Source organism: Lissotriton helveticus, chromosome 11 (genome assembly GCF_964261635.1).
Source record: "Lissotriton helveticus chromosome 11, aLisHel1.1, whole genome shotgun sequence".
Taxonomy (NCBI): Eukaryota; Metazoa; Chordata; class Amphibia; order Caudata; family Salamandridae; genus Lissotriton; species Lissotriton helveticus.
In genome coordinates this window covers 188,284,516-188,299,630 of record NC_136072.1, presented here as the reverse complement: position 1 = coordinate 188,299,630, position 15,115 = coordinate 188,284,516, and the positions used below count along the sequence as shown (strand labels likewise).

General features: G+C 48.2%; 1 protein-coding gene across 1 annotated transcript in view; it reads left to right on the top strand.

Moving 5' to 3' along the window:
* Nucleotides 1–14,229, top strand: part of LOC144791940 (arylacetamide deacetylase-like) — a 331,480-nt gene extending 317,251 nt beyond the window's left edge. The window contains exon 5 of the mRNA XM_078666761.1: nucleotides 13,430–14,229. Coding sequence (XP_078522887.1) covers nucleotides 13,430–14,038 — 609 coding nt within the window. The 3' untranslated portion in view covers nucleotides 14,039–14,229. The remainder of the gene's footprint in view (nucleotides 1–13,429) is intronic.
* The last annotated feature ends 886 nt before the right edge of the window (nucleotides 14,230–15,115 follow it).

The window sequence follows — 15,115 nt, the reverse complement described above, 5'->3', positions numbered from 1 at the left end:
CTTCTTCCCGCCGAACGCCGGGGGCGGGGCTTCCGGCCGGCCGCGACAGGATTGGCCGGCTGGTCAATCACTTCCGGGTCGCCGTGGGCAGCGCGGCGGCCCGATCCAGACAGGCAGGCGGGCGGCGATCACGGGGATGAAATCGAGGTGGGCTCTCGATCAAAGTGAATAATAAAGCGAGGTGGGCTCTCGTGAATTAAATAAATACGGGCCAGACACCTCAGCGCGTCCAGCGCTATCAACGAGCATAAAACGCTCCTAAGCGCTCCTAAGCGCTAGAACACAGGCAGAGCGCGCTCAGGGGGAAGCGCAGCGCCTCCAGGCGCTAGAAATACAGCTCCAGCGCTCTCCCCAGGAAAATGCAGCCTCTCCATGCTGCAACGGTCCCAGAGCCTCCCAGGGGGGCAAAGCCAAGTCCCCCCATCAGCCCAGGCAGGGCAGAGGGGCCCCCCAGGAGTCCAGGTATCCAGGCATCCAGGGGCTGGGCAGTGCCCACCCCTGGTAGATTCAAGTCAGCCTCAGGAGCAAGAACAAGAACATTTTGGAAGGGGACACAGCCCCTTCTTATACACAGAAAAGGCTTTGAAGTCTTTTGAAGTCTTTGTGTAAGCAGGCCCTGATCCTGGGGGTGTATCTGGTTTCCCTCTCCTGTCAGCCTCAGGTCAGAGGTGACAGCGGGCCATCAGGAGGGAGAGCCAGCATGGTGGCCAGGCAGACACAGCCCGGCACCATCTCCTCCCACTTCCCTGATAGCAGATGGGGCCTTTCATCCCTGGGATGGCTCCGACCCCCTCCGGCGGCCCTGCAGCCCCTGTCCCACTCAAACCAGACAGTAAATCCACAAGCAGGCCCAGGCACTCCTGGGCCAGGCTCATCACCCAATCACGTGCCAGCAGACTCACTACACAAATATGCCAACTTATAAAAGTGGCGCTTCTAGACTAGACACAGCCATGCCGCATATACCATTATGCAGCACTCATTCTCACGAGTTCACACATATCAAACTCGACCCTGCACTCCCCACGCATCAGGAATCTACCATAGGCATACATATTCCCCATTCATTCCTATGGGAGGGCAGGCCACTTACCACACATACACAGAGAGCACACGCACTTTACACTGTACCACAGTGAAAAAGTGCGCAGAGGCCTAAAATCACCAATCCAGGTTCCAAAAGCAGGCTGGGAAAAAGCAAAAAGTCTCGGGGTGAACCTGCCCATAGGACCGGGTCCAACACATCCCCCTTCCAGCCAAAACGCAGGGTAGACCAATCACTACACTGATGGGCTTCACTGCTTTGGGCGACAAAACACGGGACACGGGCCTGCACGGCAGGGCCACCTTCCAGTTTTTCGCCACTCTGAACCCACATAGATTTCCCTCAACAAAAGCTCTCTGACACAACTAGGATACCCCACTGGTACCCACTAGTCATCCACAGCCAGGACCAGGCCCTAGGCCATCCAAATGTCACAGGTCCTAACCAATCCACAGAGTGGGGGCAGTAGCCCCTGGCACACAATAGCCAATCTCCACTCTCTCTCTCAGGGTAGCTACACTACCACTGATCCAACAACCTTGGGACCACACCCTCAGGTTGACCGGAGGTCACGGCAAGAATGCCCCACCCTACCTCTACTCCACCAATGTTAGAGCTGGGGGTCTCTAGTTGGCAGAGGTAAGTACCTTAGACCAAGTAGGGACCCTTGCTTCTAGTCAGGGTGAAGGAATAACCCTCACAGAGAAGCACTCACCAGAACACAACTCTCCTACCAGATCAGGACCTCACTCCATCACTGGTCTACCACCTGGAAACTATTCCACTTCTGAGGTACAAAGCACACAGCTCTTCAAGCAGGTGGGGGGCACAGCACACAGCAAAGCCCCCTTTCCTCTACCTTAGTGGAAACAACAAACTGCAGGTGGGCCCCAGAACACACAGCAAGGGCAGCCCCCTCAGTCTCTCCAGCTGATCCAATTTGGTAGAGTTCCTCTTGACCTAGAAGTTTCCTAATCTCTCAACCTAGGATCTACACCCTCAAGTTGCACCGGGGTCAGAAGTACACCGTCCTTCTGCACCCCCTTCCAGTTCCATAATTACAGGCCCAGTATGTCTCAGGCTAGACAGAGCACACTCCAGTGGCGTACCAGCGACACACTCTCCTCCAGTACTCCCTATCGCAGGGTGATTCTCAGTATGTTCCAGGCTAGACAGAGTACACGCCAGCGACGTATCAGCAACACACCTTCCTCCCACCGGAGCGGTACCCCTGGAAGCCAACAACCGGTCAGGACACTGACTACAGATGCCCTTCCCTCCAGGTCAGGCTGAACCTGAACCTGGCCTCCCCCCTCCTCGGGGAATGACCTCCAGAGGCCCCAAAAATGGTCAAGCACTCTAGACGGTCAAATGCCCAGCGAACCAGGACTGCCGGAGTTCTGATTACAGACACTCCCCGTCCTCTAGACACAGGAAGATCCTCTTCAAATGACTTGTAAGTACAGCCTAGGCCCCTGACCTGGCGCTCCCTTAGGGAACCCTCCAGGCCCTGAGACAGGGTTTCGGGCCAACGTGGGACACACCGTCCCACACTCACTCCGCCTCCACTGAGACAGTACGTGAGCCCCTACACCCCTACCATCCTAATGGGACTTAGCCGGGCTACACATGAACCTCTTCACCTACACAGGATCATCAGATACACAAGCCACTACTTTTAGAATCACTCCCTAATGTCTCTGTAAGACATCCAGCACACCGCCAGACATCCACCTTCTTGTCCAAATGCCTCTGAAGGACCTCCTGCACACCACCAGAGGTACACCTCACGTGCAAGCTCCTTAAAAAAACACTCACACGAACCCCTCCAGTTCAAGACACCACTCATCCACACACTCCCCCTCCAGACTGGTGAGACAGTTCCTCACTGCCTCTGACTCTCAACCTGTCACCCTCTTACTGAGCACCAGGCACCATACTCTGGGACTGGGAATGGGAATTCACGCACTGGACACATTTAAGCTGCCATACTGGGTCCTACCATACTGGGGAACCCAGACACACACACTACACTCAGGGAATAACCACCCTCCTGAGCAAGCAGTTTCTCCTCCACCCTCCCTCTCTTCCATCTACCCACACAGGGACAGGAACAGGAATTGGACACTGGACCCAGCAAGGGATTCCTAATCTATGGGAACCTCCCCTCTCTACTGGCGTCCCGCCCTGTCATTTTCTCTCATCTGCCACTAAACATAAAGTACAGGAACACCATCTGAAAATGACACTCTTGAGGAAAAACAAAATCAAAAACAATAATCCCAAACATGTGACTATCTGAAAAATGCAGAGTTTTGTAATGTAGCCAGTTGTTGCTATGGCACTGCGCAAACACACGTCCAAATCCGCACCGCTGACCAACAATGTTAGAACCTGCTATTTCTGGTAGGCTAAGGCTGACGCCAAAGCCAGGCAGAAACCACCATTCTAGTCAGGGCAAGGAAGTCAAACGCCAAGATAACCCCTGCTCACCCTCTAGGTAGCTTGGCACGAGCAGTCTAGGCTAAACTCGGAGGCGATGTGTAAAGCATTTGCGCCAGTGCGCCACAGCAACAACATACTAGGCACACCACAAAAGAGACTCCACACAAGGTTATATTAAAATAACTTTTGTATTGTCAAAACATATCAGATAGAAATCACACATGTACATTGTGCCAACTGGCACGGCAATATTCACAAGGGATTATTTACAAGACAGGGCCACCTGGGCCACTGTCAGAATCAACACTTTGCAGATATAGAAATACTTGTCAGAAATTAGAATAAAAGTATATAAACTTCACTGTAACACAAAGTAACAGTTATAGATCACATCCAGTATCTACTGGGAACAGGTAAGTACCACCTACGCAACCCTAAACCCTTAGGAGACTGTCACGCAGGGGACCAGGACCTCACTAGGACCACCTGTACTAAAAAGAACAACACCCTAAGTATCACACAGCATTTAGGGGTCTAAGACAGAACACATTACCCATGATGTATGAAACACATTCAGAGGAGTAGTAAAGGAAAACCACCTAAGTATCACACAGCATTTAGGGGTCTAAGAAAGAACACATTACCCATGATGCATAAATATACATTCAGAGGAGTAGTAAAGAAAAACACATAATGCATAAACCTACACATTCAGCGGTGTTAGGAATAAAGCACATGATGCAATAAAAATACATTCAGAGGTACCATAATAATACAGTAGCGCAAAAGTCACATGATGCCTAAAACATTCAGAGGTGCAGGAATAAAAAACATACAAGTGCGCACAACCTACATAAGCCACCACCTGTGCCAGTCCCTAGGCCAACTGGCCTTGTTGGGGCTAGAACGCCCTGAGTCTCAATGTCAGGGGCCTAAACGTTGCAGGTGCCCACTACTTGCTGGGCACCTGGGAACACTCACAAGGGCCTAAACGCTGCAGCTGGCACTAAGTGCTGCGCAGCTGTGACTGGCCGGGCACCTCTGTGCCATCTCTATCCCTCTCAGGGATTCACTCTCCATCTTGCGCCTAAACGGTGCAGCTGCCCACTAATTGCTGGGCAGCTGGAGAATCAAAACTGCGCCGGGGCCCTCATTGGCCCTAGAACAAAACTGCGCAAAAGGTTGGAGCCACACAGGCTCTGGCATAACACATGCCCCAGTCATTGGAGCCTCGCTGGGCTCTTAATCACAACTGCGGGCGGGGAGCCTCTCTGGAGCCAAAAAGGCTCCTAAACAAAATATGGCTCCTCTGAGCTTCTCTGGGCTCACACACGTTGGGGCGACCCTCTGCCAACTGGGGCCGCCCTTGAAGCCCTCGTGGCTTTGCACTGGCAACAGGCGCGAGCTCGCGCCACTGGGGGGGCGGACACCGACAATGTGTCCCGGCGCCCCTCCTCGCTTCTGCCCCACTCTGCCCGGCCCTCAGCCCAGACTCACCGGGACTCCGATGCAGAACGCCAGCCTTCACTCTCTCTCCGGGGCTCCCTCGGCACACGGGAGCCCCAGCAGCAGGCGACGCTCTCTCTCTTCCCCGGGGCAGCGCGGGGCTCCTCTTCCACCACGGGGCCCCGCCTGCACGCTCAGCTGCTCTCCGCCGCTCTCCTCCTCTCGGCGGCGGGCCTCTCCGGTCTCCCCCTCCTCACAGGGGACCGGAAGGAAAACATCCTGGCTTCCCTCTCTCGCTGTAGGGCTCCCTCGGCACACGGGAGCCCTGTCAGCCGGCCGCCATCTCCCGCGCCTTCCTTTTCTTCTTCCCGCCGAACGCCGGGGGCGGGGCTTCCGGCCGGCCGCGACAGGATTGGCCGGCCGGTCAATCACTTCCGGGTCGCCGCGGGCAGCGCGGCGGCCCGATCCAGACAGGCAGGCGGGCGGCGATCACGGGGATGAAATCGAGGTGGGCTCTCGATCAAAGTGAATAATAAAGCGAGGTGGGCTCTCGTGAATTAAATAAATACGGGCCAGACACCTCAGCGCGTCCAGCGCTATCAACGAGCATAAAGCGCTCCTAAGCGCTCCTAAGCGCTAGAACACAGGCAGAGCGCTCCCAGGCGCTCAGGGGGAAGCGCAGCGCCTCTAGGCGCTAGAAATACAGCTCCAGCGCTCTCCCCAGGAAAATGCAGCCTCTCCATGCTGCAACGGTCCCAGAGCCTCCCAGGGGGGCAAAGCCAAGTCCCCCCATCAGCCCAGGCAGGGCAAAGGGGTCCCCCAGGAGTCCAGGTATCCAGGCATCCAGGGGCTGGGCAGCGCCCACCCCTGGTAGATTCAAGTCAGCCTCAGGAGCAAGAACAAGAACATTTTGGAAGGGGACACAGCCCCTTCTTATACACAGAAAAGGCTTTGAAGTCTTTTGAAGTCTTTGTGTAAGCAGGCCCTGATCCTGGAGGTGTATCTGGTTTCCCTCTCCTGTCAGCCTCAGGTCAGAGGTGACAGCGGGCCATCAGGAGGGAGAGCCAGCATGGTGGCCAGGCAGACACAGCCCGGCACCATCTCCTCCCACTTCCCTGATAGCAGATGGGGCATTTCATCCTTGGGACGGCTCCGACCCCCTCCGGGGGCCCTGCAGCCCCTGTCCCACTCAAACCAGACAGTAAATCCACAAGCAGGCCCAGGCACTCCTGGGCCAGGCTCATCACCCAATCACGTGCCAGCAGACTCACTACACAAATATGCCAACTTCTAAAAGTGGCGCTTCTAGACTAGACACAGCCATGCCGCATATACCATTATGCAGCACTCATTCTCACAAGTTCACACATATCAAACTCGACCCTGCACTCCCCACGCATCAGGAATCTACCATGGGCATACATATTCCCCATTCATTCCTATGGGAGGGCAGGCCACCTACCACACATACACAGAGAGCACACGCACTTTACACTGTACCACAGTGAAAAAGTGCGCAGAGGCCTAAAATCACCAATCCAGGTTCCAAAAGCAGGCTGGGAAAAAGCAAAAAGTCTCGGAGTGAACCTGCCCAAAGGACCGGGTCCAACAGGGAGCCTATCCTGTATTGCAGCCTCCGTATTAAGGAAATCACCGCTGCAGCCCGGCTCGGACAGGAAGCCAGGCAACCTGTGTTTGGACGGGGCCGCAAGAAGACATAAAGCAGACGGGAGCCTACCCCGTGCGCCTGTGCCCGAGAAGCGAGCCGCAAAAAGAAAGCATGTGAGCCAGCGGGGCTCCCATGCTCGTGGAGAGCCCTGCCTGTTGCTGAGCCTGCCCCACCGACGAAAGAAAGAGCCCGGTGAGCAGGGACTCCTCGAGAGTATCGGGGGAGTCCTGAGTCAGCCCGGTGAGTGTGTGCCACCCCACATTAAGGGAGACAGGAGATGGCACAGCGCGTGACTGCACGTGGTGAACGCGCGTGTTCACATTTCCAGTCCAGCCTGCGCGTGCCCATCTCTTGTCTCGCATGAGAGGCAAGTCAGCGACAATAGGTATTGCTGGCGACAGCGCTTCGCGCTGCATCGCCAGGCGAGACCTAAAAAAAGGTATTTAATCTTTTTTAGGCTATCAAACTAAATCAAGGAATTTCATTATGCAAAGGTGTGAAGCAGATTAATTGCTCCTAATTCTCTTTACATGGCAAAGAAAAATTATTAATTTGTGGATGAGTGAGAAAATCAGAGGTATCTCCCAAAAATATTTCTCTAAGAAAAAACCCTTTAGTAGATCTCTTCTCAGTAGTAGGCATATGTACCTTCATTATAACATTAGACCTGGGAGAAATGTAAATGACAACAGCGTCATTAAAGTAATTTGGGGAATTTTGCACCATGCCTGTGATGTGAAATTCCTAAAATTACACCATTAATTCACTTCACATAAATAGTCTCTCCATTTGCTGTTAAAAATTTCGAACAAATTCCCAACTCTTACCACAAGGGCTCTGAAGCAACAGAGAGTGAGAGGCTGTTATTTGCAGTGCTTTTGCCAAAACGCATCCTCATGCCAAGAACTGACACAAGTATGAATTTCACCGAAAATATAGTGAAGAATAACAGTTGGACTTGGCCCTTTTGGCGGGTTTACCCCTAAACTTTTTGCCTGTCTCCTAGCCTTTTCCCTGTGTAGTGTTGATGGTTTTAGGCCTCTAGGCACTTTATCACTGTGGTCCAGTGTAAAGTGCGTGCGCTCTCTGTGTTACATTTGTAAGGTTGGCCTGCCCTCCCATAGGAATGCATGGGGATTCCCGTGTCAGTGTGTGTCAGTGGTAATTCCTGTTATGAGAGGAGAAGTGTGGTCAAGTCTGGTATGTATAATATTGTATTAATAAATGCTGCGCAATGGTGTGCACAGATTTATTGTGTTTATTTTAGAAATGCCACTTTTAGAAGTTAGGTAAAGTGTGCCAACAAGGGATTTTATTTTAAAAGTATAGCTTCTGCTAAGTTATATTCAAAAAGTTGGATAGTTCAGTTTTAGCTAAAACTGAACTACCCGCCTTTTTGAATATAACTTATCAGATGCTATACTTTTAAATAAAATCCCTTGTTGGCACACTTTACCTGACACTATTTGAATCGCCCAAGCCACCAAGGGTTTATTGGGTTCTCCCACGCTACCATTCCCCACTTTTAGAAGTTGGCATTTCTGTGTGCTATGTGTCTGCCTGCCTGATGTGAATTGCATGTCTGACTTTTGAGCGACAGGGGCTGGTGAGGTGTGGGTGGCTCCAGGAGGGGCAGGATGAGTCAGCACCAGGCTGAATGGGACATCTACATTTTGAGTAGTGGGATGAGAAGTCCATTGGCCCCTGAATAGGAGTGTGCCTGTCCTAGTGAATGCTGGCTCCGCCCCCCTGTGGAGTGTCTGATGACGATCCCCCACCTAACAATAGGGAAGAGGAGCCTGGTAAACAGAGTGCTCCTAAAACCAGTGGCATCTGGTTTACTCTATAAATGTAGGGGCTGTGACCCCATGAAAGTGCTGTGCTTGTACTTACTTGGAGGGGATCCTCTTCCAGGAGGAACCGCCGCAGGACCCAGCTGCTGTCTCCTGGGGGTCCCTGTGTTCTGGCCTGCCTGGCTGCATTGGGCTGGGCTCTCCCCAGCACCAAGGACACTCTGCTGGCTGGAGATGTGGCCCCTTGCGCCCTTTGAGCGCTCTTATTTTTGTTATGCTGGAGAAGAGCACTGTGTGGGTCTGCAGCGCTGTGCTGAAGGGAGAGAGAGAATCCCCGGCATAGGGATTCCCCCCAGTTGCGGCAAGGAGCAGGTGCCCAGCCCGCACAGTGCCTTCTTGCCCACCCCGCGTTCTTTTTATTGACCGAGCGGGTGCCCACCCCGTTTTATGCCTCAATAGCGGGAGCCCACCTGCATTATGGTGCCTGATGGTGGGTGCCCATCCCGCTTCTTGTTTTAATTAATCTTATTTTAATTAAGAGCGGGTGCCCACCCCGCATCACCACCGTGGCCCAGGAAGAAAACGGGAGCTGCCGCCTAGGACACCCGAGCCGAAAGACAGGTGCCCGCGCCTGCCTGTGGGCGGGGCCTGGTGAGGAAGATGGTCGGTGCCTGGTGCGCTCCATTTCCGCTCCCCCCTGCCTTGGGGGAAGCCGTGCTGAGCCTCGCTGGCTGTCCAGGGAAGTCCCAGGCCCCAGGAGGGGGCCCAGGTGAAGAGGAGAGGCCGGCGAGAGAAAGCCTGTGGTCCGGCGGGGTTCCCGTAAGCGGAGGGAACCACCGCGTGGTTGTTGGACCGATGCAGGCGAGGAGACCGGAGCACAGCAGAGAGTCCTGGTAAGCAGGGGCTCTCTTATGTACACGGGGGACTCTTGTCCATGCACGTAGCCCCACAAGAGGAGTCCCGGGGTCTGGGTGGTTTTGCAGAGCCCCATCTTGCCAGGGCCCCCTTGCTTATTTCCAGCCGCGCCACACCAGCACGGGCAGCTGCCACGTTGGCCATGTTGTTAGAGAGTCCCAGTGGGGACCCTAAGGGGCACAGTGAGTGCCCATGCCCATACTTGTGTTGCCAGCTGCATCACACCAGTGCGTACAGCTACAATGTGGCGCATAAATTGACCAGAGGGCCAGTGAGTGCCCGTGCCTTCAGTGCTTCACAGCTGCCCAGCAATTAGTGGACAGCTGCAATGTTTAGGATCATTCTTTGGGGGCAGTTGTAGGAGACAGGAGTGAGATACACTCCTTTGCCCCAGCGCAATAGCGCAAGTGAGGATTCTGCTGCATTGGCAGCTGCCCTGACATTTTGGGACAGAGGGCATTTGAGCCCCAGTGGAAGGCCAGATTGGCCTGGGGACAGTTGGGTGATGTTAGGCCTAATGTGATGTCTACTGCACAATGCCGTTATCCCCTGATCAATGCCTCTAATTATGTTTATGGTTATGTGGTTAGTGCGTAATATGATTATGCTGATGGTTTTTAGGCCTAATGTGTTTTATGCCTAATGTCATGCCAGGATATGTCAGGATAGTGTCTAATGCTGAGGTCATTATTGTGCCAGTAGTTACTGGTCATGTTTTGCATTTACTTACCTGCATTCTGATGGTTTTGACTGTGGCCTGACTGGCCTGGTCCTGCATATAATCCCCCTGTGAATATTGCCTTGCACCAGTTGGCACAGTGTATATTATGTGATTATGTTTCTAATGTATTTATGACAATACACAGGCTATTTTTTATATAACCTTGTGTGGAGTTCCTTTTGTGGTGTGCCTAGGGTGTTGCTGCTGTGTGTGTGTGTGTTGCGCAAACGCTTTACACTTTGCCTCCGGGATAAGCCTGGCTGATGGTGCCAAGCTACCAAGGAGGAAAGCAGGGATTATCTTTGGCGTGGAACTCCCTTGCCCTGACTAGAGTGGTGGTTTCTGCCTGGCTTTGGCGCAAGCCTTAGCCAACCAGAAATCCCATTTCTAACAATAACAATATGCTTTTCATGTAATTATGCATAATTTTGAGTAATTTTGCTGTAATTTTGTGTGATTATGCACAAGCAAATTGCACAAATTGTCTACACTCCTACGGAACGTTGATATTACTTGCACAGAAATTAGCAATAATATAACAGGGCTTTTGCAAATCTGTGTTTCATAACACAACATATAATTCACAGCCATGCTCAACAAGAGGAGAAAAGGCATCATTCATTAATAGTAATTTGTAGAAATTGTCCTGGATAACATTATAGCTGATTGCCACAACCTATTATAAACAGAAGATTGCTTTCTAAATTCCAAAGGACCCTACTATAAAAACTACCACTGGGATTAATGGCTTAAAGGGTATTCCTTAATGTGTCCATTCATCCTTCTGCCCAAACCCCTAACTCTGAGCAAGAACTCTAGGAAAGTCACCCATTTTGCCCTGATCATCCCCATTTATTTTTTAAATGATGCTGGTGGGTACTGATTATGAAAGAGCTCTTGACTCTGTTAACCAGGCCTGAGGCCAGTGCTATGACCTCTAAAGTGTGCACTGTTGGGGTGTATGGTGTCATTTTAAAGCCAGGTCTGCCCTGCAGGCTAGTTGTTAAATAAAATTATGTCCAAATGTCTCTTTAGAATTAAAAATATTTTAAGGTCCAAAACTACTTTTTTATGACTCATAGGTCTCCCCAAACGTCGGCACTAGGACCCCAAGGCTAGGGTGCATATGTATAAAAACCAGTGTCAATATTAAAGATGTTTGATATGCCCTGGTAAGGAAAAACAGACAAAGTTATTTTTCCCTACTGTAGTGCTACTAGCCCCATTGGATAACATGGAAAGGCTTTATTTAACTTAATAACCTCTATCTTTGCATTAGAGCTAGCTAACAATGCCATTCAAAGTATCAAAATAATGATTACAATGAATACAATGACTTGCCATGGTTAGGTTTATTATAACTATTACAGGAAAGTAGTTTAGGAACTTACACTTTTGATGTTACCTAAAACAGCCCTGTAGCTGCCTCTTCTGATTGGTCAGCCTTTTGACAGCCTGAGCCAAGCTGCTCAAGTAGGTGTGAAGAGGCCTGGTGATACAACAGTACAGCTATTTGGTGGGAAGAGGTTTGCTTCCTGTAGAAGCCAGGGAGAGGAAGGTGAATGGTTAGATAAGATAGACTTCAAAGACAGGAGCCTTTTGCAGAAAACCGAAGTGACAGGACATAGACCACCCCCACTTCCTTGATCTCTAACCAGATGGGAGATTCCCTAATTAGATTAGGAGAGACGATGAAAGGAGAGTGTAGTCAGTTGTTAGCCACATGTCTGGGTTGGTGTACACAGACACACACCAAGGAAAGATTTTCTTCATATTAATTTTGGGAAGAACAGCGCATTCTGAGTCAAAAATATGCCACACTCCACAGGAAGTGGTCATAGCACGGGAGGAAGCATGGTTCCCATTTTAAATATTTTCCTAAAAAACGAAATTAAATATTAAACCCCCAAATTGATTTTAATATTTTATTAACTATTAAAAGTGATACATAGAATTACAGGAACACTAACTTTTTTTAAAGTTAAGTTGGTTTTCTCCTTAAAAATGCTTGTTAAAAATGTTGCAATGAAATATTAAACACGTACTATTTTTAGGTGCGTTAACATTACATTAAATGTATTTCTATTTTTCTCTATTTAAAATAATTTCATTTAACAATTATTTCCTATGGTTTTCTAAAGTCTCTATTGACATGATTTTCTATGGTATGGTGTTGCAGTACCTGTGGTCATATGTGATGCTGGTCTTACTACTTCTTTGGCAGTAAAACTATACTTATACATTTGAATCTACACCCTTTTTCATGAGGTAGAGACATGTAAGATACACTTTATGATTAACTTTACACTCAAGAGTTTGTGAACTGCCAAAAAGTAGTAAACTTGCTCAAAAGTTGAGGTTCCCTTTGTGAATCGACCCTTTGTTAAGGCACACATGCATGGAAAACATTTAACTAATGTACATACATGTGGAGTCAAGCATAGTAAATTTGTACCTTACAGTAGTTGCCAGTATTTTGCACTCAATATTGCTGCAAGTTAATAACCTTCTTTCAGGCTTGTGGTAAGATAAATCTAACTTGTCACCCATTTTCTCACCCAGAGCCCTGACTATCTGTATACACTGAGCTATCCCACAAGCTATCCAATCCAAATGATTCCTATCCAAAATACTATTTACTCAATACTCTCTACACTCGCTCTGCTGGCAGATCATAACACCTTATATTTTGGATGAGTAGCGGTACCAGAATACTCCTAACAAGAGATCATCTCACCTTATCAACTAACCAAGAGTGCACCATCTCTTCTTTCAAAAATATTTTTTGTTCCACAAGATCAACCCATTACCTAAAGATCTTAGTCCTTTTCAGAACAGACCATATATACAGACCTGTTATTTCAGGATCATATTAAATTCGGACCCCTCTTACTTTTTAAAATTAAGTCTATTGCTAATTAATGTCCTCAATGTGGCTGGATGTGTGCGTGTGAGCCAAATATTAGTAATATTTTTTGTACAACAACTTGTAATAACTGGAGAGCCTGTCTATTATACAAAAAATCACTGAAAGGTTAAAATATAATGAACAGCACAGGCACTACATTTATTTCTAATAATTTGTAAACTCTTGGCTGAGACCCAATGCCATTTTCTATCAGTCATAGTTCTGGGCATTACTCTCATTGTATTTAAGAATATTAACATGAGTTACTTCTTTCAGTGAACAGTTTGCATTAGGTATTGAATAGTTGGGTAAAGATGTGAGCAGCCATGTATGAGCTATGTGTTTTTAATTATTTTTGTACATAAGACATTATCTCTTTTTAGCACTATTGTTATGTAATAAATCATTTAGTGATCCTATTGCCGTTTTTTGTAACTCATTAAGATAGGCTGGAATTTAAACACATTTAAAAATATTGTCTTTACAGCTACAAGAGGACAGTGAAATTGATGTTAAGCCTAAAGTTCAAGCTTTGATCTACCCTGCACTGCAGAACATTGACCTGGACACCCCTTCATATCGTGACAATCGTGACATGCCTGGTCTTTCGAGGAAAAGCATGGCCAGGGCCTGGAGTACATACTTTGCCACTGACAAGTCCTTAATTGAAGCCATGGCATCCAACATACATATCACTTCAGAATCGAACAATCTTATTAAATTTGCAAACTGGAGTAACCTCTTGCCTGAAGAGCTGAAAAAAGATCATGTTTATCACAGCCCAAAAGATGGAAGATCAGAATTTCTGAAAAAGTATCCTCAGATTACAGATCCTAGGGCAGCACCTCTTTTGGTTGATGATAAAAAATTGAGCAAATTGCCCCTAACATATATAATCACCTGTATGTATGATGTCCTAAAAGATGATGGTTTTATGTATGCAGCGAGACTCAAGCACGCAGGTGTGCAAGTTATTCATGACCACTATGACAATGCATTTCACGGAATGATGACCTTGATTACCTCTCCGACAGAGCAATCACTTGGAATGAGAATGCTCAATAACTACATTATCTGGCTGAATGACAACCTGTAAAAAACATCAATTAGCAACCTGCTTTATTGCAAAATACACTGTTCATATTGAATATTGTCAATAAGATATTACATTTGAATGCAGAAGGAGCCTGATTAGGGAATACATTGGTATACTTGTCAATGATTGTGAAAAGGTTTTCTAAAAATCATAAATAAGGTGAACAATTGTAATGTAAGTCTCTTAACCCCTTCGACGCTGATGACGAGCTCAGCTCGTCATGAGGTACACCTCTCGTACGCTCATGACGAGCTGAGCTCGTCATGAACCGCGGGTTTTTCAAAAAGTCAGCGCACAGCGGGAAAATGCGCAGCGCCGATGGTGTTAAAGTATAAATATCAAATTGCTCTTCACTTTTTGCATAACATTACATGCTGGGCTTGGTGATTACCATGTAGTATATGATTTTGCCTAATGACCTTCCGTCCAATCATGTTATTGTTGGGAAAATATACTTTCTACATTACAATGTGGTTTGTACCACATAACACTGGCATGCCTTGTTTTAGAAAATAGGTAATAACATATTTTTTTAGATAATGAATGTGTGTGATAAGAAGCTCTTTGTTTCCTATCACGTTTATTATATTGCACATAGAGAAATACAATAGTTAGATATTCATTTTCTTTGTATTAGGAATATAAACACAGACATTCGCAGTTTATGAATGTAGGAACTCGCCCCTTGCTGATTCATGGCATATCACTGAGACATAAAAGAGCAAAGCAATGAGTAAACAACAAAGCCACTGGCTCTGATTTGTAACAGAAAGTATCACTTCATTGTTTTGTGCATTGATGTGTGTGTGTGTTTGTGTGTGTGAAGGTTTTTGGTCTAAAAATTACCAACTTATAAAGAAGCACTTTCAGTTACAGGACTGCACTCTGAACTTGGGAAAAGCTTATTTATAGGATAGAGCGGTCTTTATTCTAAATAGATGTCATCTATTTGGACCACATTGTTCCGGTCAACTCCATTGCTTGTTCATATAGGGGTGGGGTCACAGCATCCTCTGTTCTGAGCAGAGGTTCTCACCCTTCTGCAGACAACTGGATTTTTCCTATCCCAGAAACGGA